The 26,961-nt window shown below is 49.4% G+C and overlaps 1 protein-coding gene across 1 annotated transcript in view; it reads right to left on the bottom strand.

The window, feature by feature from the left end:
* Positions 1 to 23,505, bottom strand: part of Pard6g (par-6 family cell polarity regulator gamma) — a 67,050-nt gene extending 43,545 nt beyond the window's left edge. Inside the window, exon 1 of the mRNA NM_001100973.2 lies at positions 23,307 to 23,505. Within this exon, the coding sequence (NP_001094443.2) occupies positions 23,307 to 23,378 (72 nt within the window). The 5' untranslated portion in view covers positions 23,379 to 23,505. The remainder of the gene's footprint in view (positions 1 to 23,306) is intronic.
* Between the last annotated feature and the right edge of the window lie 3,456 nt (positions 23,506 to 26,961).

Genomic DNA, 26,961 nt, shown 5'->3' with positions numbered 1-26,961 from the left:
CAGGCGCTCTTAATTACAATGTGTCAGCATCGGCTCATTCCTTACAAAAATACCCCAGGGGAACATTACGTGTCCCAGACCAGGGAGAGGACTGTGGGCTGTATGAGAACCCTCTGGGTCCTCCCTGCAATTCTTCTGTACATTGAAAACTGTTCTAAAATGCTTTAAGGCATTTTTTATATTAGTCTACCAAGCTAACAGGTCTCCTTGTGGCCTTTTCTTCTACTCTGTTCGGGCTGACCCTCTCTTGTCCCCCACAACCATGTCCCTCCCCCTACATGTCCCCTTCTGCCCTTAGAGCTCACCTTTTCAGTTTCATGCCACATGTGATGTTACCTTCCCGACACTTTCCCGACACTACGCCCCCATTCTATTGCACGCTTCCTTCTCTAAGCTCTCACGGATGGATCTGAAAATATTATCTGAAGTGACCCTGGCTCAGAAGGAAAAAAAAAAAAAACTCGCATGCTTTTTCTCACATGTAGACCTTAGCTTTTAGTTTTTTTTTTTTTTTTTTTTTTGGTTCTTTTTTTTGGAGCTGGGGACTGAACCCAGGGCCTTGTGCTTCCTAGGCAAGCGCTCTACCACTGAGCTAAATCCCCAACCCCAGCTTTTAGTTTTTATACGTGTATAACTACGTGAGCTTGAATGTGAACATAGGTTGTCAACCTAAAATAATCTTTTTCTGACTGAGCAAAGATCTTTACCAACCCCGTATCCAATAGAGGCTGCTATCTAAAATATATAAAGAACTCGAGAAGTCACCCACACACCAAATAACCCACTAAAAACTGGGTACATCCTATGGGGCTGCAAACCCCTTCAGCTCCTTCAGTCCTTTCTCTAACTCCCCCATTGGGGTCCCCACGTTCAGTCCAATGGTTGGCTGCAAGCATCCTCATCTGTATCAGTAGGGCTCTGGCAGAGCCTCTCAGGAGACATCCATATCAGGCTCCTGTCAGCAAGCACTTCTTGGCATCGGCAACAGCGACTGGGTTTTAAAATAAATTTTTAAGAAAAGATGATCTGTGAATCCTATGAGTGGCCAAATCCAGAATTAATAGACTTTAGATGGTATAGTTAGGTTCCAAGGAAGAAACAAACTATAAGAACTTATTTAAGAGGGAAGAGAAACTCCAAATAACTTATAACAAGGGTATTGAATTAATTTCTAAGATGCCCAGCAAGGAGATTCCAGGCCTCATGCTTTCTTCACTCATGAATTCTACCAAATGTCCATGGAATTTATAGCAACCTTTCATACTATTTAAGAACGGTATGAACGAGCACATCTCACCTTATTCTAACAGACCAGTAAAAACCCACACCCCCCAAGAAGGCATAAGAATAAGTTCACAGCTCAAAGTCCATCATAAAGAGGACAAAAATCCATTAAAAATACCAGCAATCTATAATCAGTAACATAAAAAAAGAATTATACAACCAGAGCCACCAAGGTGAACTACAGGCATGCGAAGTCGTGGTCACATCTGAAAACAAGTTATTGGAGTACACAACATTAAAGGCCAAGAGCGGGGGTTGGGGATTTAGCTCAGTGGTAGAGCGCTTGCCTAGGAAGTGCAAGGCCCTGGGTTCGGTCCCCAGCTCTGGAAAAAAAGAACCAAAAAAAAAAAAAAAAAAAAGGCCAAGAGCAATGCAATCATCACAACACCGAAACCAGTAAAAATAAGACTCAGCAAATTAGGACCACCCCAGCTAGCACCCCAGCTAGACTGTACTTGACGGCTTAAGGCAGGCTAGCCTGCCCCAGAGCTAAGAGAAAATCAAGAACGTTCATGTTCACATTTGAGCACAGGCAAGAAAGCGAGGAGGATGTTCGAACATTTCTATTCATAGACAGAATTTACCTAGAATTCCCTAGAGCTGATGAGTGACTTCAGCACAGTTTAAAGACAGCATCATAACACAAAACAAATGTTATTTTTAAAGCACAGCAGTGAACAATCGATCTGGAAATAAAGTAAAAAAAAAAAAAACAAACCCAATTCTACTAATAACACAATGAAGGGATATAATACTTTAAGAATAAAGTAAACAAAAGATATGAAAACTCGGAATATTGTTGAGAAATTAAAGAAGATACAAGTGGATGAAGGCATTCTGTGTTCATGGATTGCAGGACTTGTCCTTAAAATGGAAATGTTCCCTGAGTTCCTCTACAGATTCAAAGCAACTACCAAGTTGGTTCCTAAAAGTATTTGGACATGTGGAAGACATAACATACCCAAAAGAGGGGCTGGGGATTTAGCTCAGTGGTAGAGCGCTTACCTAGGAAGCGCAAGGCCCTGGGTTCGGTCCCCAGCTCCGAAAAAAAGAACCAAAAAAAAAAAAAAATACCCAAAAGAGGTTCGGTCCCAGCTCCGAAAAAAGAAAAAAAAAAAAAGAGTGGTATTAACAAGGCCAGGAATATATAAAACATACCCAAAAGAACCAATCTTGAAAAGAAGAACTGGAGGACTCACACTTTCTAATTTCAAGCTTCCTAGTGTGGTGCTTGGTACACTGTGAGGACTAATCATGTCCATTGTGTTGGATCGAGAAGTACCTGAGACAATGGGTTCCCAACCTTCCTCATGTGACCCTTTAATAAAGTTCCTCAGGTTGTGGTAACCCCCACAAACAAAATTATTTTCATTGCTATTTCATAACTGTTGTTTTGCTACTATTATGAATCATAATATAAATACCTGATATTCAGGATATCTGAAAGGGTCATTTGACCCCCAAATGGGTGGCCATCCATAGATGGCTAAATCACATTTCTGGGAGTGGCCAGAGACATGTAACTAAGAGGGGAAGCCCAGCCTTGGTATGAGTGGTACCATTGCATGAGCTGGGGCTCAGACGTATAGGAATAAGACTCCACTAGAGCAGGCATGTACTCTCTCTTGTTGTTGGTGCTGTGTTGTGACCTGCTCTGCCCTGCCATGTGCTCTGTAGCCATGGCTGGCTGAAGCCCTGCACTAAAGTAAACCTTCCCTCCTTCAGCTGCTCATGCAGGCCTTTTATCACCGTGACCCAAGTCTGACCAACACATAGAAGATCAATAGAACCAATACAAACACATGGAATAAAACACTTGATTTGTGGCCAGCTGATCTCCATTAAGAATATCGAGACAATCTCTAAGAGAAAAAAATAATCTTTTCAACAACCAGTGCTGGGTCAGCTGGATACCTAATTGAGAACAATGGACTCCTAGCTTACACCTCATTGATTCAGGGCTGACGGTGAAGGCTCATCATGCCTTTAATTCTAGGGCTCAGGAGGCAGGTGAGCTCGAGATAGTTCTAGGACAGCCAGGGCTATAGAGAGAAGTCCTGACTTTAAAGGTTCTGATTGGATCATGGAGTAAACTTGAGAGCTGGTATTTCAAAAAAACTCTCAATATACACAGGATTACATTTTTATTACTTGGTTTAGGCAATTATTACTTAGATATGATACCCATGGCATAAACATCAAAAGGAAAAAAATTAGGTAAAGTGGATTTCATTAAAATGTAAAGGTTCTGCGCACTGAAAGATACCATCAAGAAAAGTGGAAAGGTTATTTACAGAATGGGAAAAGTATTTGCAAATTAAACACCTGATTAGGAAATTGCATCAAGATCATATAAAGAACTTTAAAAACTCAACAACAGGCTGCCAGATACATGGCTTGGCAGGACAGTGCATGGCAGGCAGATCTCTATGATTTCAAGGTCCACATAGAAAGCTCCAGGCCAGGGCCACATAGAAAGAGCCTGCCTCAAACAAAACAAAACAAAACAAAACAAAACAAAACAAAACAAAACAATGTAACTCAACAACAGAAAGACGACTCACCCTCCCACCCGCCACCCCCTAAAATGCTCAACAAACTGGACTAGACATTTCTCCAAGGAAGATGCACAGATGCCAATTAACACCCGAGCAGATGGTGCTGCATTGCTAGTCCCTGGGGAGACGTGGATCAAAAGCTCTGGGCAGCTTTCTCAAGCCCAAGAACCCTCCAGAATGCACACGACCACTCTGTCCTCAACACCTCTCCTGACTGCCTGCACTCTCTTTATTAGTAAGCTCGAACCTTGGAGAAGTCTATCCAGTCACTCCTATGGCTCCGAAGGGCATCCTCCTGAGGTCCACGGGAACTTGCAGGGAGGTGGAGTCAGCTGAGAGAGGCTCACGAGGTCAGTGGCTTACTCTGCCTGAGCTGCTTACTCTGCCGCGTGCTTCTGTCTCTAGCTCCTGCCTCACTACAGGCTCAGAACATGATTTTTGGATCAGAACTTCCAGAATCACAAGCCAAAAATGCACCTTCTTTCTCATTCTAAGTGATGTGCCTCAGGTAATCTAATAGTAATGGAACTCCAGTGAGTGAGATACCATTTCAAGTCTATTTGGATGGCCGTGATAAAGATGGTAAGAACATGCTGGTGTGAGTGGGCAAGAATATGAAGCCTCCTGCATTTCTGATAGCATTTCAACTGTTGGCGGAACAGTTGGGGAGTTCCTTAAAGTGTTGAACAGAGTCGCTACATGAAGGACCGCTTCACCTCTAGGTGTACAGTCAAAGAGATGAACCCGCACACGTGTAAAGAGCAACGGAACAAATACAATGTTTATAGCAACATTGTTTTCAAAATGAAACAAGTGTCCAATTGTCCAACAGGGCAAAGGAAGCAGGGTACAGGCATATACCAGGATTTGTTCTGTGGTCAATCCATGCTACAACAATGAAGGGCCTTGAAACTATTATCCTAAGAGGGGGAAAAAAGACCTGAAAGAGTTTATAACACATCCTACTTATATGTTATGTCAAGACTAGGCAAATCACAACGGATAAAAAGTGTAATAGAGAAATGATGTTGTGGGCTGAAGGGGAGAAAAGAATTAAGAGAATCCTTAGCCGGTATGGTCATAGGGGTTCTGTCTGGGTGAAGAAAATGTTCTAAAATTAGATTGTGGTAATGACTGTGCACCTCTGAGACTGTATTTAAAACCGCTGAATTTTACAATTTATAGGTGTGAATTTCATTTCCTATTAATTATAGTGTCTACAGCTGTTATTAAAGAGTTCACCTTAAAGATTATGTTTGTGAAACAGCCCATTGGAAAGGCTCACTGGAAGCCATGATCGAAAACTCAGAAATCTGTAGGGAAGCGCTAGACAGGTGCTACCCATGGAGGCTCTGGCTCTCCCTCGGTAAACAGGAAGAAAGGTGACTCTGGGGGTCTAGCATTTGTCAGTGTACAATTCAGAGAACAGTACAGTTAAGAGATCAGGGAGGCCAGGCCCTATGACTTCGGGGCCTGTGGAAGGAGGAATGGGCTGTGAGGCTCGGGCCAGCAGAGCTGGTAGAGCCAGCTTTTCCAGTTTGAATGGGAAGGAGGTCAGAGGACAGGCACTCTGAACAGGGTGGAACATGCCTTTTCCCCTCACACTCCTGTCTCCACCCTGACCCCCCGAACTGCAAAAATTCCTCTGTTCATCTCTAATTCAGAAACCAAATTTGGACAATTGGTGTTTCCGGCGTCAGAGGGCTCTCTGGTCATTACTTTCCTTATTCAACGTGTATCCTCATCACCACTCCAATTCATTGCTTTCCAAGTTAAAAGGCGCTGTTGTGATTTAATTTTCCTTAGTACTTCAAGGAATATGTAAACTTACCATATGTGTTTCCATGTAGAAACCTATTGTGCTATGAGAGTGGCAGAACTCAAGTTTGCTCAGCTAAAGTGATGGCCTTGATTAAACTGTAAGCTTCTCACCTCCCAGGAGGCTACCTTTCAAGGCCCCAAGCTGATGGCTCCGGAGAGAGTGAGAGATTTCCCCAAGGCTACAAAGTAACTTGATTCCCTCCTGGTGGGAAGTGGGACCTTTAATTCTTGACTCTTACTTCCTTGCTCTTTCTGAAGCATTTAACAGTGGCCACTGGTGGCCAACAGTCCTTGCATTTCTCTTACCACAGAAAACAGCCGTTTAGAAAGCAATTTAAAAATGGCCCCTTAAGGTTTGTAAGTTGTAGAGCTGGTTATCAGTCGATGGAGCTTTTAAAGATGACTGGCTCACACGGGATCTGATATAACCAATCACAGGCGTTCCTCTGTAGGGCTTGTTTTGTCCTACATGCTTCCTCTTCCTGGGTCTCTGCCACAAAGTGAGCGACTTCACCTTGTCCCGTCTTTGATGTTCTCTGCCTTGCCACAGGTCCAGAGCTGGCCAAGCATGGACTGAATCCTCTGAAACCGAGAGCCAAGATAAACTGCTTCTCTTTTTTAAGTTGTTTTTCAAGCATATTTAACACTTGATGGGAAGCAATGAATACCTATCAAACACATGTAGATACCATTTTCACTTAAAGACATCTCGGTAAAGAGGCTGGAGAGATGGATCAGAGTCCCAGAGCATGCTCAGACTGCTCTTCCAGAGGACTCGAGTCTGTCTGGCAGCTCCTAGACATCTGTGTAACTCCAGGAGGACCCAATGCCCCTGGCCTCTGCAGGCACCTGAATTCACATGCACATACTTAAAACCAATAAAAATAAATAAAAACACTTCTTGCAAAGCAAAGAGCATCCCCGGTGATGCTCTCCGCATGCCCTTGTTTTGGACTTTGTGGTAAGCCTGGCTGACACCTCAAGCTTAGCCCTGACAGCATCTTCCTTCCAGGTTCAGGGAAGTGAAAACTGGCCACAGCTCTGTTCTTACAAGCTGTTGTCTCCCTATTGGTGCTTGGGTCTGAGCCCACTGGGTCCTCTGACATCACAGAAGGAAGGTCTTCTATCAAGTCCAAGACCAATGGCCTGTCTTGTATTTAGGGGTAAGAGATACAAATACACCGCCCTTTACGGAGGTAGGCCACAAAACTCAAGCGGTGGAAGGACTCGATCCCTCATTCTCTGCCAGGATCTGAGGTATTCCAGAGATCGCTTCCCTTTTCCATCGGGTTTCACAAGAAGGCAGAGTAAAAACTGAAAGGCATAAATTTCTGACTGTCTGTCATCCTTTGTCATTTGAAACATTCTGCGTTCGAGAAATATTCTCCCCACTTCTGCACCCAAGTTAAATCACTGCTTGTCTCTGCACTGGCCGGGGAAGTGGACCACACATATTCCAAGCACAGTAGTTTTGGGTCAACCCACAGAAACCAGTATCATTCTGAAGAAGGATAGCCTGGTGTCTGGTGCTGTCCCCAGGCACATCCTGGAGACCACATGATTCATGTGTGCCTGAGCCTAGGGTGTCCCTGCTGGAGCAACCTCAGTCTAGGCTGGGTCTCAAGGGACCCATAGATGTGTACCAGATGGAGACATCAAATGCCGTACAGATGCCCAATGGATATGATAAGAATACCTTTCCCAGCCGTGTCTAACAAGCATGCCTCTTTAAAAGAAAGATCACATAGCACGTGGTTTGCCTTTCTTTATGGTTTAAGTAGGGCTACGACTACATAGTTCTACACTCAGAAGGAATGCAGGATTCTCCCACCACTCATGTCCTCCTCCCCAAGCAATCAATGATTCCAGCTTTGATATGGTCTTCAAAAGGTTTTATGAGAAGAAGGGTAGTAAACTCATGTGACCTGAATGTCCTCCTCCCATCAACAGGGTCTTGCTCAGCAGTCCTGGCTGGTCTTGAACTTGTGGTTCTCTTGCCCTCACCTCTAGAATCATGGGCTTAAGGCAGGAACCATCTCACCCCGTCTTCTTCTCCAAACAACAGTAGCAAACTATCTAGCCATGAGGGCACACCCCACTTTTTCATTAAATTGCTATATTGTGTGTGTATGTATGCGTGTGTGTGTGTGTGTGTGTGTGTGTGTGTGTGTGTGTGTGTGTATTTACCTTGGTGTTATGGTCTATGGAGGATGGAAGAGATACCCCAACTTACAGATGCCCTCCAACTTGAAAAGGGTTATTTTTACTTCGTTGCTGGCTTCCTAAGGTGGCCACAGGACAGGATACCATCTGTCTCATACTAAGTGAAAGCCTGCTTAAGATCTGGGAATCTATACCAGTCAGAACTGGCTCAGGGACCAGCCCACCTCTCAAATACAAGCAGTCACACATCTGAAAAAGTTAATCTATATCGGGAAGTAGCAGGAACCGCCTAACTTCCCACTGAACTAATGAAGTAAGCTTACCAATGAGCTTTAAGTCTCAAAGTCTATAGAAGCCTGGGCACTGGCGCTGACTTGGGAGATCATGAAGCAAGGCCGGAAGAGAAGGTCGTCAAACAGGTCCATGGTTCTCACGGGCTGCGGGTTCCCCTATCCCTGCCCGGGGCACATATACTTCCCGAATTCTCTATCCTTCTGAAGCCACAGGCTGGCCAACATGTTGGCAAAAACAAGGAGGCAATGTTTCAGAAAGTAATTCCAAGAATAAGAGCCACAGCCAAGTGAGGCAGCGGAACCTCCTGGCTGCCTGGAGGCCCTGGGTGCTAACGTGAGGGGGGGTGGGGGCTTTGTTTCCAAGAATCACCCAAGAAGGAAACAGAATGAACCAATCACGGTGGCATACTCGCTTGCTATTGGCTGACTCGAGTGGGGTCCCCAGTTAACCCTGAGCTGTGGCCTGGGCCATACACGTGCTGCAGGCAGGAACTCTCTGGGGGACTCCGAGGCTTCCATCACAGTCTCATCCTGAGTAGACACTAGGAAGAGAGCACCTGAGAACGCGCTTCATCGAAGGGCAGCACAGGAACCACTGAGCCATCTGGGTTGGGGTGGGGGGCAGGACACTGCCACAGAATGTCCTTTTGGGGGATACCCTGTTCTTTATTTGAACTTCAAACTATATGTAGGAGCTTACTCGCTGAACCAATCTCTTCTTGTGCTTCAGAGTCCTACAAGAAGAACATGGTCTCCATTTTAACCACTGAAGGGCTTAGTATGCAGTAGCAGCCAGCAAGACGTTTACTGAATGGCCAAGGAAGGAGCGATGCATTGAGTAGTCCTACCTTCATTCACCCACTGAATAGTCTTGGGGCACCTTTGTGCCCAGATGCTATCGTACACACTTAGGACATGAGAGGGCCCAGAGAGGAAATGCCTGCCTGCCTGCCCTGAGGAAATCTATACCCTTCAGAAGGTGGGCAGCATGAAGCAGAAAACGGTCAGCTCTGCAGTGAGTTAGGCAGAGAGAATCATGGGAAAAACAGAAGTGGGAGAACTCCGTGGCCTTCAGGGTCATATGTGATGGACCAGTTGTGTCGGTCAGCTCCCTAACGCTGGCTCTGACTGGGATGGCTCAGGCTGCTAGATCTCTACAGCTGCTTCTCCAGGAAGGAGGCTATACTTCCCAACCCATGGCCTGCTCTTCAGCCCCATTTTCCCAGTAGCTTTGGTCTCAGCAGACTGTACTGTTTTTCCCATCTGGGACGACGGGGTGTAGCTCCCAATGTCCAGATTACCCAAGATACCTGAAGTGCTGCCGGCTTGCAGGCAACCTTTCTGGCACCCTGGAGCCTGAAGTGCTGGTTTCAGTCCCGCCCTCCCTCCGCAGAGGTGGGATCTACCTCAGAGAGTCCAAGAAAGGTTTTCTCCAACTGAAACTATTCTCCTTGTATCTCTGCTGCCAGCTGTGGTGCAGGAGGGACATCGATGTAGCTGGAATAGCACTTGCTTACTTGTATACCCAACAAAGCACCAGAGGAAAGAAGATGGCGGTGGGTAGTCCAGGAGGGCTCTACGGTACATAGGTGTAGGAATGCCCAAGTGTAACCCAGGCCTCCTTCCTCTCCAGCATCCAGTTCCTAGAAACTAGACTTCATCTAGATTCAACCACCTAGATCTAAGGACCTCAGGCATCTCACAGGGGGACTCCCAGCAGACCAGGATGTCTCAGAGGCACAGGGAATGCACGGTAATCGAGAGAGGGGAGAGGGCCTGAATGTGCCAAGTGCTCTGGACCTCGAAGGGGCCTTCCGAACCCAGAGGGTTCTCGCTCTGCTCCCGGCCAGAACAGAACAGAGGCCTGACTCACACTATCCTGAACTAGAGGGTTTTTGTGACTGGAAAGAACCGCCATCTTTCTACACAAGGATAACTCTCAGACTAAACAAAATCTGCCCTGCAATTCTGGAGGCTGCTACGGTCCCAACCCCACAAGGCCTGCTCCTGCAAGGATCCACCCTGTGGGGCCGAGCTGTACCAGGTCCTGCTCTACCACCAACGGGCTTCGCCTCAGGCCTCTCTCGGAGAGACCCACCCTTGTAGGCTCTGCCTTGTACAGACAGACACCCGGCTATAGGGCCCTGCAAACAAGAACAGTCTCCTGCAGCCAGAAGCACTGGATAGGCCCACAAATGACATATACCAAAATACTTACGACAATGAAAAAAATGGAACCAGTAAATGAACAACACAACAGTCCAGATTGGCCATACCCACAGACAGGAGTGATGTTTTAAAAACGTTTAAGAATTCAGGGACTTCTTTACAGGGTCTGAGAAAAATGGAACTCAGCGCTGAATCTGCCCTGTGAGTCCGATGAGGTCATATATTTGGACACAAAACAACAACGGAACAAATCCTGGCCTTAGGATCTCTGAGAGAGAAGCCCAGCACACCAGGGAAGTTGGCCTGCTGGTCCCATGTCCTTAGAATGCACCGGCTCCTGCACAGGCGTGATCTTGAACACACAGCATCCAGGCTTACGGGAACAATGTGGCTTGGAAGTGTCAAAACAAAGGAACATCTTCTTTTATTCTTTATTTTTGAGAGAGAATGTCACATATCCCAGGCTGGCCTTGGATTTGCTATGTAACCAAGGATGACCTTCAATGGTTAATCCTCCTGCTTCCACCCACCAATGCTAGGACTGCAGGAATGTTCTATGCCTGGCTTAGGTGGTGCTGAGAATCAAACCCAGGTATTAGCGCACGCTATGCAACCATTCAGTCCCCTCCGCTGTACTCTCAGGACTGACAACTAGGGCTGCCAACAGCCATTCACAGTTAGCGTCTACATTTCAGTATTTGTCCATTCAAGAAAATTCCGAGCAAGGCCTGCTAGAGCCAGCCCTGGGCTGGGGTTAGCACATGGTGCTGAATGAACGACTTGCCTTCACGTGGCTGAAGGTTTGCTGACCGGCAGGAAATCTGTCAGCAGTCATATACGCAGCACCTAATTATGGTCGGAGACATGCCAGGGGAGTGATTGGGAAGCCAGGCCTTAATTTAAACTGGGTATGCGAAGCAAGCAAGTCATTAGGTAAGGAGACTGGGGGATACACGCTCCATCTATGGGACAAGCTGGAGGGCAGCGCAGGCCAGAAACACGGTGCCCTGCCCTGTGCCAGGCGCTGTAGGGAAAGGACAGGAAGGGTCCCTGGCACAAGCCGAGGCCCTCTGCATGTCTCTAATGTTCCCACTATTCATGGAGATGGGTCCTGGCTTCACAACCACCTAACTCCAGAGGAAGGAGTCAGGCAGGGTCAATGACGGCTCCACCCAGGTTACGGCCGAGACTTGCCGTGGACTGTCGGAGACATGGCCAGAGCAGGATTTGTTAAGGAGAGAGAGCCTGGATCACAGTCATCAGATATTCCAACTTGAATGGGGGTGGGTGGGGTGGGATGGATGGATAGATGGATGGATGGACAGATGGATGGACAGAAAGAAGAGGATAGATGATAAAGACATGATAGATGGGATATATATGCTATACATGCATATATAATATGATGTTGTTATATATTGTATTATCACATAATACATATAATCATATCTATTGTATAATATATTATATATCATATATTATGGAATGATAGATAGATAGATAGATAGATAGATAGATAGATAGATAATAGTTAGAGGGAGATAATAGATATACCACAGGTGATGCTCTGAAAGGCACACTGGGACACAACTTAGAATCAGGACACACGCCTGTGAGTCAGACAGGGTGGTGCTTGGTCCTTTCCTGTACCTTGTCCTCCCATTGCCATCAACGGTGATGATGGCATCACCATCACACCTGCTTTACTGCCTGGACCAGCACCACCGGGTGCATGACACTGCCCAGTGTGACTTGTGAATCAAGAACTCTCACTGGAGTAGGCCCATCTGGGAAGCCATGCACCTCTGAGGAAAGGCTTGCACCCTGGCTCACCCAGAGACTTTGCACTGGGGACCCAACGCAGGCAGGGCAGGGACAAAGGCCAGAGACAAACAAGCATGACAGAGACGAAGAAGTCACTGTCAGGCAGCCTATGTATCTTCTTCAATCCCGACAGCAAGTCTACACGCAGAGAGGTATCAGTGTCCCGTTTTCACAGATCAGGAGAGCAAGACCTAAGAGCAGTGGTTCTCAGTCTGTAGGTCTTGACCTTACAAGGATCGCCTGTCAGACGTCCTGCAGATCAGATATTTACACTATAGTTCCTAACAGTGGCAATTGGCAGTTGTGGAGTAGCAGTGAGTTGATTTTATGTGGGGGTCACCTCAACATTAACGAGTCACAGCATTAGGAAGGTCGTGAGCCGCTGAGCTAGAGGGGGCTCACTGACCTGCTCAGTAGCAAGGCTCGTAATGAAGAAGCTGGGGCCCGCTCACAAGAGCGATTGAGACAACTGTAGTAAGACGGTCAGACAAGGAAGATGAGGGGGAAAGGGAGGCCTGAAGCAAGGGACTGGCATGGGTAGGAGGGGCTGCCAGTGAGGACAGAGGCTGCTCGGTACCTGGGCAGACAGACTGACTGTAGGTAGGGTGGAGTGCGAATGTACCTGCCCATCTGTCTCCCCCTCCACAGGACTTTCCTGGACTGCAAACCCACAGCGAGAAGCCTAGTTACAGAGCAAACAGTCTGACCCGCGCTTATGAAACGTCGAGGCGTCAGGCAGTTTGCAGGTTGGGAACTGTACAAGGGAGGCCAGCTGGTCCTGGTGACTCATGACACAGGTTCAGACAACAGAGTCAAGTTGGGAAGGACGCACCATGCTCAAGACCACAGCAGTTCCCAGCCCTGTTCTCTGCACTAGCTTCACAACGCTGGGCAGTGCACACCACGTCTCTGGGTCTTAGACTTCTTGGTAAGCAGGGGTGAAGAGCTGCTCTTTATAGGGTCTTGTGAGAATCCAAAAGGAAGCTTGGTTGTGCTTCAGTGTGGGAGGAGAGCAAAATCCCCTGGAGTGGCCAGCACCTCAAGGCTCTCACCGGGTTGTCAGACAGCCTTCCTCACAAACCAAACCTGCACACTTCCGGACATTCAGGACAGACCAACTGCAGATGCTTATACTATGGGCAGCTCTGCTCCAGCTCAGCTTTCACTCCTAACTTCTGAGGGAGAGCCTGGCTTACTAGGCTTGTCCCTTCCATTGCTATAATGGAAGTGGGAATTCTTCAGGGCCATTTTCCAAAACCGAACAATGCTCTTATGGTTTGTTTTTAAGTAACACTGTGAGAGGGAGGGAGAGATGGCTCAGAGGTTAACAGCACTGACTGCTCTTCCAGAGGTCCTGAGTTCAATTCCTGGCAACCACACGGTGGCTCACAACCATCTGTAATGGGATCCGATGCCCTCTTCTGGTGTGTCAGTGATAGTATACTCATATAGATTTTTGTAAAAAAAAGATGTTGATGGTGGTGGTGGTGGTGGTGGTGGTGGTGGTGGTGGTGGTTGAGAGACCGAAGCTTGAAGCTTTAGGTGGCTGCTAGCCTCTCCTCTCAGCTGTGTGATTCAATGGGCCTCTGCTAAGTGACCTGGCTGTGTCGGGGTGTGGAGAGCCCAGTATATAGTGATACTGTTGCTGCAGACAGCCTGATGTAGCACTGCTAAAGGAAATGGGTGATACGCCAAGCCTGTACTCCTAGGCTGTGCTCCCTGCATCTGCCAGACACACAGCACACAGGGCTGAAGCACCCATGCTGTGTTAAGAGGCAGGATCAAAGGCTCAGGCTGCTGAGGGATGGGGACCTCACAGGATACAGGAGGCCATTTAGGAAGCAGCCCAGCCCGGAGCACACGTCCGTCCGTCCGTCCGGGAGACAGCAGGGAGGGAGGTGGGTGGATACTGACCTCAGCAGGCAGGTGTTGTGTGTTTCCCAGGGATGGAATCATGGGTCATGGAACTGGATGGTTCAGGGTGATGTCGCAACTCAAATTCTGGACTGAAACACCCGGGGCTTAATAGTTTTGTCATGAGCTCTCTCGATGAACCTCGGGGTCCTCATTGCCACAGAGGAGAAACAATACTCTGTAAGGTGTTGTGAGCATCCACAGAGTGTATGCCAAGTGCCCAGGATGAGGCCTGGCACAGATGTTACCCAAGGCTATGGCCACCAGACTCATTCAAGCTGATGAGTGGGGTGCCACCGTACCTAGACTGTGCTTAGGATGTGTGTCTGTGTGACGGCTTCTTCCACAGGCTGGATCACGTTCCTGGAAGTCATACCACTAAGCGATAGGTGCTAATTGGGGGCCTGGTTATGGCTACTGCCTAGGCTGGGAAAGGAACCTCTATGTCCTGTCCAGCTCCTTTTCCTCCACTGCCATTAAGGTCCAACCCCTGAGACAGTGGCAGCACAGGCAACTGCCTGCTCAGATTTAGTAGGGTCACATCCCCCCCCCGCCCCCAGCAAATCTCTCCTTCTCCAACAAAAGGAGCATCTGGGTAGAGTTTTCAGACCAAACTGAGCATACGAGGTGACTCCATACGGGCTCCAAAATTCGGCATCGACTTCTCAGGCTCAGCCTCAGGGAGAAACTGTGTTGTCTCCTTTCTCATCTCCGTCAATCATGGCACTGACAGGCCTTGGGCGGTATTATGAGCAGGTGCGTGTCCTCTGCCCTGCAAGGGACCACCCTGCAGGCAGAGAAGTTTATTTGTCCCATAGCAACGCCCTGCTATTTCAGAACACTGAGGGAGTGAGGACGCGCTGGCTATCCGGAGGTGGGGCAGCCAGTGGCTTAGGCCCGTGAGCCGTGGAGAACAGGATACTAATATTACTTTCATTGCTAAATTCCTCTACAACAGCTGACCACCTAAAAACAATACCATACACAGCCCTCAAATTTCTCTTCCCTGATCATGCCCGAGGGTCTTTCTATGGGATCACATGTTCCTCTCCAAAAGCCATCTGAGGAGAGACTTCCTGGGCCTAGGTACCTTCACCTCACTGATTTGGTCTGAGAGGCAGAGAGAGGAGGTTTGCCAACATGGAATGATGTCGAATTTAGCTTTGACAAGCACACCAAGAGGATAAAATGAAGAAACAGAGGCATTTGCTCAACAGCCAGGACTCTGAAGAGGAACAGAGAAATCCTAATGGTGCTTTGATGTATGAGAAGACATGGGGCCTCAGGTGTGTATGGATGGGAAGATGGCCAGGGAGACCAATGCCCCCATAGTGAAGGTGGAGTGCGAGATTTTGGCTCTATAGGTTCCCAGGCCTAGCATGAGGCTTTGTTCCACACACACTACTTCCTTTTTCAAAGGGAGGTGGCCCACTTCCCCCTCACAGGAAGAATGAACACTGCGGAGATGGCTCGTGATGGCCCAAGCTGGCTGACCCTCGCTCACGCATCTCAAGTCGCCTCCTGCTGTCCACATTTCCAGGAAATATCAACATTTGGGTCTCTGAGATTCAGAAGGTCAAGAAATCCAAGTACAGAAGCAAGCATTCGGCCACGGCGAGGCCTTGCAAGAGCCTCTTCGTTCGCACGTCGGCAGCGGGTGACCAAAATGGCAAAAATAGACTTTCCTTGATTTACTCTGATTAATCCACAAGTATCTAACGAGTTGCTGTTCGGTTCCTCAGAGCTGCAGAGCTCTGGTGCTTCAAACAAAAACCTGAAAAGAAATGAAATCATGGACACAGCACGGCCATTTTATACATCTGGAGGACCCTAGCCCTAACCCAGGCCACACTGCCTGGCACTGAGCACTGGCAGGTACACACTGCCTTGGTTGGTTGGAGGGTCACTGAACAGGTCAGGGTAGCAGACAAGCTACAGACTGGATGTAGGTGGTCCACACGTGGATACAGGTTATCTGTACACAGATGTATGTGGTCCACACATGGATGCAGGAGGTCCACACACCACGATGAGATGTAAAGCAAGCTTTCTCCTCACCCAAGCCAAAATGACTGCCACAGGGAGAATCAAGGCTCCTCTCATCCCCAAGGGGTAGGCCTGGTGTACTGGGTGAATAGCTCTGCTATGGGGATGTGGGTCAGGCCGAATCTCAGAGACCCAGGTCTACCCAAATGGAAACCTGGGAATATCAACAGCAGGAGCAGCAAAGGTGTATTTTTAATGTCCCAGGTTTCTGTTTGGTTTAGCTGTTCTCCTCCTCCTGTCCCATAGAATTAGCATGAGTTTTCTCCCCACGCATAGGAGGGCTGCTCTTGGCAGAAAGATGGCTGTGAATCACGTATTTGCCGCTTTCGGAAAGTAGATATTTTCTAACATTGCGCTGCGGACGATGGTCGAAGTCGTCACTGTACGGAAAATCCTCTGGCTTCCCATCTCGGTTCGTGAGCACTTACTGGATATGCACCGTGTGCAAAACCTCACAGGTTACTGCTGAATCATGACTGAGAAATGCCAGTAACTTTCTGGGCTTGTCTTCTAGAATGTTCAACTTGATGTGCATGTGATAAGAGGGTTAAAGAACTCCAAACAAGGAAAAGACCAGAGCCCAACAGGCAGCTGTTGCATCTTCTGGAAGTTACAACCTGGGAACTGGTACAGAGAAACCCCCCCCCGGAGTTGCAAAGAACAAAGGAGGGTATTTGGGGCATCCCCAGAGGACAGGCATGGCGATCGACCCTGCAGTCTGATAAGAAAGCTGGGCTGTTGACCTCTGGCTTCACATAAACGCCAGGTCGGGGACTGGTAATGCTTCAAATGATAGGATGAAGGACCGTCCCCGCCCCATACACACACCCGTGTCACCTCCTCCAAACCTGCCCTGCTGAAAATAGAGAACACGGTGTCTGCTTTCTTGTCTTTGTACCCCAACATGGGCTCCGCACTTGACACACAGTAGTTGCTGGGTAAAAAGAACAAAACCCCACGATCAAATGACTGAGTGGCAGGCAGGATCCGCATTTTATAACCAGCTACGGAATAGAGGGTTTCCCTGAGAATGTGCATCGATACAATGCAAGGAAAAGAGAACATCTTAAAATCATGGTCTCAGTTCCTTCCATGAGCTCCAGACCTAGAGACTCAGGGAGACCCAGAGTTAGAGTCTCGAATACTAACTGGGGACACCAGGATGTGGCATCTGTGACCTGGCCTGGATTCCATGACTTGACAGTCCCTAAGGAGAGCCAGGAGCCTTCCCCACTTGTCTTCATCAGGGTTTCTATTCCTTCACAAACATCATGACCAAGAAGCAACTTGAGGAGGAAGGGTTTATTCAGCTTACACTTCCACATGGCTGTTCATCACCAAAGGAAGTCAGGACTGGAACTCACACAGGGCAAGAAGCAGGAGCTGATGCAGAGGCCATGGAGGGATGTTACTTACTGGCTTGCTTCCCCTGGCTTGCTCAGCTTGCTCTCTTATATTTTTGGTTGTGAGCCTAGCCTTTAACGGCTGAGCCATCTCTCCAGCCCTCAGCTTGCTCTCTTATAGAACCCAGGACCACCAGCCCAGGGATGGCACCACCCACAAGGGCCCTCCCACCCTTGATCACTAATTGAGAAAATGCCTTACAGCTGGCTCTCATGGAGGCATTTCCTCAAGGGAGGCCCCTTCCTCTGTGATAACTCCAGCTTGTGTCAAGTTCACACACAAAACTAGCCAGCATATCACTAGTGGCCATAAGCTATTATGACACTGATTGGGTTCCAGAACCCATTAGACCCTAGACAGGGCAGAGACATTCCCAGGGGTTCAATGTCCCCTTACAGGTCATGGAAGTGGCAGGAAACCACGTTTTATAGGTTAAGATGGGGACTGATGAATTCTTTCTTGAGGCTTCAGTGTACTGGGAACCATGCCTGGCACACATTTCACACATGCACTGAGGATGTTAAGTGTTAACTGCTTTAAAATGGGTCCCTTTACACAGAGGGCAGTACCCCATCTGTGCTATGTTTTACATCCTGTGTGTCCAGTATAGCTTTAGAGCAAGAGCATGCTGGGAAGGAGTTGAGGGGCTAGAAAGGAGTCTAACACCCACACTCTGGGGCCAGGATTTATACCCAACAGGAAGTAAGGGGTCAGTATGCATGTGCATTTGCACATAGACAGCCAGCTGGGCACATCTGCCTGTGTGTTCTGCTGCTGTCACCTCATGCTCCCTTCACGTTGTCCCTAAAGGACCAGAAGACCCTTTTAAGCCAAGGCACACCTCTCCTCTGTCAATCCAGACACAGTTCACAGACTCGAGAGCTTCTGAGACCTTTAAAGATTCCGTCTCACAATGCCTTTCTCTAAACTTGGGAGAACCCCAGCCCAGTCTCTGGAATGCCCCAGGTCCCAGCCTATAGTTCCCCCACCCCCTTAGCTCCGGAGATATAGTAGCTCCTGACCACATACCCAGAAAAGGTGGCAAACCTTCTGGGGGGCAGTGACATCATCCGTGTTCCCCAAACTAACATCCCACTGCCTGGGTCCCTGTCAAGAATTTCGGCTAAAAGCAGCTTCTCCAATCAAGCCCCAGAACCTGTTGAAACACATATGCACAGAGATACGACGAAGCAGAGTCTTAACAGGGTGTAGCTGACACACAGGTGAGTCAAGCCGTGTCCAGGCAGTTCTCAACTGGCCCACAGGAGGCAAGGCTCAGCCATCCAACAGGGAGGCCTGGCCCAGCTGCCATCCCACCCCATGTCTCATGCCAGATAGAAGGGCGGGTCCCTGCAGGTCCTCGGCAGCCAACACACTCAGCCAGAGATAAGATCTCGGGGATCAGAGGAGACAGGCTGACAGAAGACACTGTGTGCCCAGCTGTCCACAGCACAGCTGTGCCAGCCCGACATGACCAGTCAGGGCATCTATCTAGGTGCTACTCACACACATGCCCTCCCAGGAGGCCCAGGTTAACGTCTGAGCTAGGCTATACGAGGGAATGGATACTAATTCCAGTCAGAACCTGGAAGACCAGTCTCACTTGCTCTCGTGGGACACACCGTAGACACGAGGCTCCCAAGAGCCAACACAAGGAGAAGGGGGAGGAGGATTAAGGATGAAACCGGGAAGCTAAAAAGAGATGGACAGACAGCACACGGCCCTGGTAGTCCCAGCTCATTGACAACTCAAGAAACAGACAAATTAAATCAGCAGAGAAAGGAGCAGGGTAGGGGATGGATACCAAACAGCATATATGAAATACCCGAAGTGGTTTCTCGGAACATTTTAAAAAAGCTATTGCATGTGTCTGATCGTGTGTGTGTGTGTGTGTGTGTGTGTGTGTGTGTGTGTGTGTGTGTGTATGCTGTGGTGTGCATGCCATGGAGTGTGTGGGCAGTCAGTTCTCTCCGTCCACCTTTATGTGGATTCCAGGGATCGAACTCAGGAGGCCAGGCTTGCTTGGCAACTGCCTTTACCACTGAGCCATCTCACCAGCCCAAACATTTACTAATTATGTATTTGAGGCCTTAAAAATGTGCATGTCTTTATCCCAAGTATTTTGAAACACACAAAGCCCCGTATTTGTTTAATACAACCAATAACTTTCATTTGCCGTATGTTTTTTATTCCATGTAAGCTTTCTAATAAATATTCAATACGGTTCACGGTACAGTTTAATATGGGGGGAAAACCAGGCAGAAATTCCAACAAGATATTGGTTATTTTAATTATGATCAGGACGGTAGATGTAATACTACGTAGCCATTTTTTTTAAAGTTCTGTAAAATTATTAAAGGCATGAAGAAACACTTGTCACATGTTGGCAGATTGAAAGGAGACTGCACGTCACGTCTTCGCGATCCTCGCTCTAGAAGCAGCGACGCGACGTTTGCCCGTGAGCACATGCCATCCAAAGACATGAGGCAGCAGTTGTGAGAAGTTTATCTGGGACAGAGCTACCCTCTGCCAGCCTCAGGTTTCTTTAGGGAAGACACAAACAAGAAGGAAACCTTCAGTCTCGGACAACACAAGGTGGGCCTCGGGACGGATCCTTTAAAAATGAGTAGAAAGGGGGGGTCAGAAAGGCAGAGTGAGCCAGGTTTCATGCGGAACCGTCAGAACAGCTTTGCAGAAGGGGGGGGGCAGTCTAGGAAAGGCTCTCAGGTGGGGAAAAGCACAGACTCTTGGGTAAGGGCACAGGCCAAACCAGCTGTGGATGGACAGGAACCTGGAATCATTAATTCATTTAGTTCAGGAGCTGGGACGCTGCTGAGGTGAGAGGACCTGGGGCTCCTTTCACGGTCTATAAGCAGAAGGCAGGGCTGGTCATATCAAGGAGGGGAAAGGCTTCACTGAGGACGGGATGGATGGGAAGTGTATCCGCTGAGCCACCCCCATGGCTGACAGCAGCGGCCTTCTTGGCCTTCTTGCCATCCTTCAGAGCGGCCTAGGCATCTGCCCTTCTTCCTTCGCCCAAACACTCTCCCCTACGAATGTTCAGTCTCTCGCCTCTTCTGGCTGCAGGATGGAAAGGCAAAAGTCACAGCGGAGCGAGGAGGGTGGGCGGAAACAGGAAACGGAAAGTGCACAGGGCAGAGGAGCAGATGAGCTGGAGTTAACAATTTTATTTTAGGGAATCGTAAGGGAATCTGGACCGGGCAGCAGCCACCAGGCCGAGGACCTGTGCTCTCTGCATACACACCTGGTACAGCCAGGAAGTGGTCGGTGTGGCAGATGACTAATGATGGCAGTCCTGAGAGGTCTCACGGCCGGCACTTACAGTGCTGAGACCCTGACTTGTGGCTGGATGCTGATGATAGTGGGTGTGCTGCAGTTCCCAACATGTCTTCGCCCTCACCGCTTCATCTCACCTCAGGAGGTGAGCGCCTCCTCTGAATGATAATACCCACAGATGGAGTGACTCAGACAGGGAAGCTGAACACCTTGCCTCAAATCCCCAAACAAAACCTGGGCGCACTGAGCGGCCCAGCTGCCGTTTCCTAAGCAAAACCACTACCCTCGAGTTCTACACTTGAGTTGCGTGAAGTCCTCGCTGATAGCAAGTTCTGCCTCCGGCACGGTGACAAAAACCCTTGCCCTGAAGAGATGGACTCCACAGTAACACACGTCAACTACAGAGTGAGAGGAGAGCAGGAGGGTGTGTGGAAGGAAGAGCCACATGGGACATTCTGGACAAGCAGTGAGGGTGGCATGCTGTGGGTTGGGGAGTGTGTGACAGCCATCCCAGCGCTGTCTAGGTCAGTGTGGGCTGCCCCCCTCCCCGTAAGTCTCCACTCAAAATAGCATCTGAGCTTGAAGCCTCAGGGACACAGAGTGGCATTTCTCCACTGAACAGAGCTGGAGGAGGTAGCTGGGTGAACGTGCCAGGAAACAAAGGTAGGTGGCCTATTCTCCCCCAGGCCCACAGCCCAGAAATGCAGGATAAGGCCTGGCGAGGGCACTTCCTTCAGATCTGTCCCATGGCCTCGTTCTGAGTCTGGTATCGTACAGCGCTACACACAGCTACTGAGCGCCAGTACTGAGTGGTACTCAGTTCACACTCGGCAGTCAGGAAGAGTCCTGGTGATGGGTGTCGGTTTACCTTCACCGTGTTGACGCTCACAAGAGTGTTACACACCAGTGCACGCGCACCAGCGTGCACATGGTGCCCTATTGAGCTCCCTGCTATTCACACAAGAGGTTAACATCATAGGGGGCTGAGCACAGTGACCGTAGGCTTCTGTGTTCCTTCTCACGGTGAATGCACCGCCATTTCCAAACAGTATAGAGGAATGAAGGGGCTGCCCTTCATTTCAGCGCCGTTCAGGCAACCCTTCCAACTTCCCGCTGCCGTTGATGGCCCCAACTTCAGGGCTGCAAGAATTTGGGATTTGGGAGTACTCTTGGACAACAGAGGGGATGGGAAAGTCATAGGATTACCGCCTGGCAACAGGGTAGCAGGTCTCGTTATAATATGTAAGAGATTTCCCATATGTGGAGACCCTGCAATTCACCATGGGTCCGCAATCCTGTTACTGGGGGACTGCCCATCCTCAGGACTCTACAGAGACCCTGAAAAATCTTACGCCAAAGAACTCTTCTGCGGCTGGTCAGTAGTCTAGTGAAAGCATCACCTGACCCAGGCCTTAGGCCCATAAGAAGCACTGGGGGGAACTCACACATGGGGACCTGGACCATTCCGGCACCTCTCCCTTCTTCACCCAGAATACCACAAGAAACAAGGCTACTCATCTCCTAGTCTGTAAAAGGCTCCAGGGACTTCTCCCACCTGGCCCTAAGCAACAGCAGTTCCTTCTCCATCCCGGGGGGTCCACATTGTAGACCTTCCCAAGACCAAAGCTTTTGCAGCGAAGGAGCTGCCTCCGCAGAGAGGAGAAGCGCCAGATCCTATCAGCCAATTATCCAGACAGGGCTACACGCAAGTTCGGGCACGCTCTGCCTAGGCACAAGCAGCGGGAGGGGCCTGGGCGCGCCCAGGGGGTCTGAGTCTGCGCCCTGGTCGCGCCCCCGTAGCGGACTGTAGTCTGGTCTAGGGGAGGCTCGCCCAAACGGGAGTTTTACTGGTCCTTGCACCCTAAGAACCCGGGGGAATCTAAGCTGGGGGCGGGGGGACACTTGGGGAAGATGTCTAGGTAGGAAGGGTGCTCAGGGATGGGTCGAAGAAGATTGAACTTGGGCCAGGGGAACGATCAAGGGTTCTGGGTCTTGAGGTAAAGGAAGGGCGCCTGGGACTCCCGGTCTGGTACCCATCGGCAAACAGGAGGTTGGGCCAGGGCCCAGATTTGGGAGCCGACCGCCAGTCTGCTCCTTAAGGCCAAATAGGCGGCGCAGCCAGGCCCCCCTCCTGGTTCTGGCCCCCCAAAGACCCCTCCACGACCCGAATCCCAGCAGTCTCCAGTTCCAAGATCGCCCCGGAAACACAGCCCTCCCCTCCAACGTGTGGCGCGCCGGGGTCGACTCTAGTTCGTGGAACAAAAGAGCAGCTCTCGTGGAGCTGGTTCAGAGCCTACACGGACTGTCCCATGGCCCTCCGCCGCCGGGCTTTGTGTTCGCATAGGGAGTAGGGAGGATCGCTGAGGTCCCGGAGCACATCCCACCAACCCTGCGCAGAGGCATGCAGCGCCTAAGCTCCAAAGTTGTCGACTCCGGTCGCCTCCCACACCGCTCCAGTTTCCCTCCGCGGGGTGCCCCATTCATTTGCCACGGGAGCGAGTGCAGACCGCCACGGTGGGCCTCGAGCGCTTACCTTGCTCTTGACTTCCACTGCGCTGCAGTCGTAGAAGCGTAGGGTCTGAGACTTATGAAAACTCCGGTTCATGATTTCGGCCCCACTTAGCCTCGCCTTCGCTCTCGCCGCTCAGGGGCCTCAGAGAGAGTCTCCGTGGAGACGCCCCCCGCCGTCTGCCCGGGCCCGGCGCCGGGCCCGCGCTCGCTAGGGCGCCCGGCTGCACGGCGTGAGGCGGGCCAGAGCGGGGCTGGGCGCGCGCCTCGGGGACTCCAGGGGCCGCGCGCGGGAGGAGCTACGGGACGCCTCCCCCGCGCCCCGCCTCCAGAGCCCCGCCTCCAGGGCCCCGCCTCCAGGGCCCCGCCTCCAGGGCCCCGCCTCCAGGGCCCCGCCTCCAGGGCCCCGCCCCAGCGCCATCAGGACCCGCCCACGCCACGCCCCCACCTGGTACCCTTCCAAAAGAAGCTCTGGGCCATTTTCTGGGCTCACGGGTTTGCTTTTTCCCCAGCGGTCGGCCTAGGAAAGGGGTTCTCTAGGAAAGGGCATGCTAAGGAGAAGCAGCCCAAGTCTGATCTGATCGGGCTCCACCTTGCCTGCCTTAGTTGCCAGGCTGTATGTAGGTGGTCCGGCCCGTGAAGTAGTGAACTCTTAACACACAGGCAGGACAGAAAGCGACCGGATAGTAAACCGATGCCAAGTTGTGAAGAAATAGTTAAGGTTAAAAACTAATATTATTAGCAACAAGAACTGAAACGTTTTTAAAAAGGCAAGAGAGGAACACTTACAGGCGGGTTTGAGGAGCAGCGAGGGCTTTTCTGAGGCTGTTCATAGAAAATAGGATAGGTTTGGAGAAAGACAGGACTGACAGTTATATCATGGAAGACTTATTATCAAGAGCACTTAGAAAGAGGGGAGAGAAAACCCAGGATGGAACCTGGCTCCTCCTTAAGAGTTTGTAAAGAAGTTAGGACGAGACACACCAGCTTTCACAACTACCTGAAAATGTCTTTAAGTGTTTTTGTAATTGACTTGTTTACTTTTTTGTGTACACTGTAATATACTTTACAGAATTGTGATCATTCTGCTTTGTCACCACCTGGATTATGACGGATGCTTTCATCAGTTGTCTTTAGAAAATGTTCTTAAAAATGCTTATGTGGGTGAAGATATAACTTCTAATGGCTCTATTTTATTGGCTACGTTTGCGTTCTATACATACTCATATTATTATAAGTGCTGAATTCCAGGTTTCACTATTTTTGAGGCTTTTAAAAGATATTGACTATTAAAATGGAATTATTAGGCTATAAAACACATCTACCTCTAAAGCTTTTAAATACAGACTGCCAAATTGTATTCCTTAAATTTTAATTTTTATCCAGTTTTGCTGTGCATTTATTCTGTTACAGCCAGGGTTTAATACTGGGGCCTGTGGTCACAGCAGTTTGGAATTGTAATTCTGCCCTTAGAAGAAAGTCCAGGTTGTTCAGAGGACCCCAGACAGGCACGGGTGAGGAAAGCCAGGAAGACATGGGGATGGGGAGGATGATGGTCAGAAAGCTGCAGGGGCAAGGGCAGGCTCCTCTCTTCTCTCTTCTCTCCCAGTCCCTTCCCCACCAGAGCTCCTCCCTAGAGCCCCTCCTCTAACCTTCTCTTTCCTTCCTTCTCTCTCTCACAGGCCTTTACATACCCTCGGCCAGTCTCCAACTTGCTACATAACTGAAGCTGCCCTTCAACTGCGCATCTTCCTGTCCCCACCTCTGTAACGCCAGGACTACAGGTGAGTGTAAGTACTTCCATAGTCTGTTTTATTCAGTGCTGGGTATGGGATCCCGGACTTCACGATGACTTATGGGAAGGGACGGACTCCCAACTTAGTACGGTCCTTTGTTGAGGAAAGTCACAGGTCTGCTGCTTACAGTTTCCGCCAAAGGGACTGTTCTGTGGGTGGGGGAGGCCCAGGAGCTCGGTAAGGGTTGAGCGCCCTGATGGTTAATCCTGGTTGTCTGCTTGACTCCATCCGGAAATAACCAAAGCACAAGCCTCTTGGCACTCCTGTGAGGGGTATCGTAAATACTGAACTTATTCCTGGATCCTAAACCTACTTATTTCTGAGGCTTTTAAGAAATACAGACTCTTGGTCAGATTGTCTGGAGCAGAAAGACCCACCCTAAATGTGGACAACAGCTTCTGGTGGGGACACGGGTAAAAAGGATAACGGAAAAAGAAAACATTGCTTTCTGTCTGCTTGCCCCCACTCTCACTGGCATGTCCACCTGTGCTGTTGCTGCAGCATACTTGGCTGGTTCTAGAGCCAAGCTCTTTGGGCTTCTAATGTAGATTGAAGACCAGCAGCTCCCAGGGATCCTCTAGGCCTTCAGTGCCAGATTGACATCCAGCCACACCTGTGTGTGTGTGTGTGTGTGTGTGTGTGTTCATTCATTCATATTTGTTAATTCTATCATTTCTGGTCCTTTAGATAAACCTTGACTAACTCAAGCCTTAAGCCAGACATTTCAAAAATGGATGATGAATACCGGTCTGGGGAGTGGGTGGAAATGAAGGTCCAAGAGCAGGTTCCAACTTGGCGGTGGTAGTGTACACTTTACATCCCAGTACCCAGGAGGCAGAGGCAGACAGATCTCTGTGAGTTCAAGGCCAGCCTGGTCTACAGAGCGAGTTCCAGAAGAGCCAGGGCTATGCTACATGGAGAAACCCTGTCTCGGAGTAGGGTTGGGAAGATAGCACGTTCGAGTCTCTGAGAAAGGGAAGGTGAGGAGGTACCAAGCTTCAAGTAGTCCTTGGTTGGCAATGGGTCAGCCAGACGGGAGTGAGACAGTTCTGTGAATCCTGTGGCTCTCAGTGAGGGGCTAAGGCCTGTGTGCTCACCTGTTCTGTCAGTAACAACTTACTGAATTAACACCACTACTGAAGGAGATCCCCAGGAAGCTGGCAGGCCCAGCGGCTCTGCAGAGGGCTTGCACTTGGATATCACCCGTTGCCTATATAGACTGTGGCTTAAGGGACGGCAGTCTGTTTCCCTGTACACAACCAGGGTATCCCTGTGAAAGGCTTTTCAAGCCTTAGAACTTCAAGCCACTCCCTCTTGGCCCTGGCCTGGCAGCCTGTATTTTCATATCTCCACGGGGCCACAGGAACCTTCAAATGCTTACCGGTAGACTGGTTTTAGCTGAAGACTGAGAAAGGAAATAGAGATGGACAGGCCTAATCTTCCTCAAGTCCTGGCTCCAAAGGGTCCACCGAAATTGGTAACCCTAACTGAGTTTGGTGGCTCATGCCTTAGTCCCAGTTATTAAGGGGTTAAACTAGGAGGATTGAGAGTTCAAAGCCAGCCTGAGCAATAGTCTGAGATGGTCTTCAACCAACCAACCAAACAACCAACCAAACAACACATCCACCCCAGGTAAACAGATATAGATTCCAAATATAGCCAGTAGGCCAGTATTTCTCCCTTTGTGGGGACAGTTGAATGACCTTTACGCAGAAGTCACCTAAGACCATCAGAAACCACAGGTATTTACCTTGTGATTCATAACAGTACCAAAATGACAGTCACGACGTAGCAATGAAAATGATTTATGCTTGGGGGTTACCACAATTTGAGGAACAGTATTAAAGGGTTGCAGCATTAGGAAGGTAACCAGTCCTTGAAAAA

This window comes from Rattus norvegicus, chromosome 18 (assembly GCF_036323735.1).
Source record: "Rattus norvegicus strain BN/NHsdMcwi chromosome 18, GRCr8, whole genome shotgun sequence".
NCBI lineage: Eukaryota > Metazoa > Chordata > Mammalia > Rodentia > Muridae > Rattus > Rattus norvegicus.
This window is presented reverse-complemented; position numbering and strand designations above follow the sequence as displayed.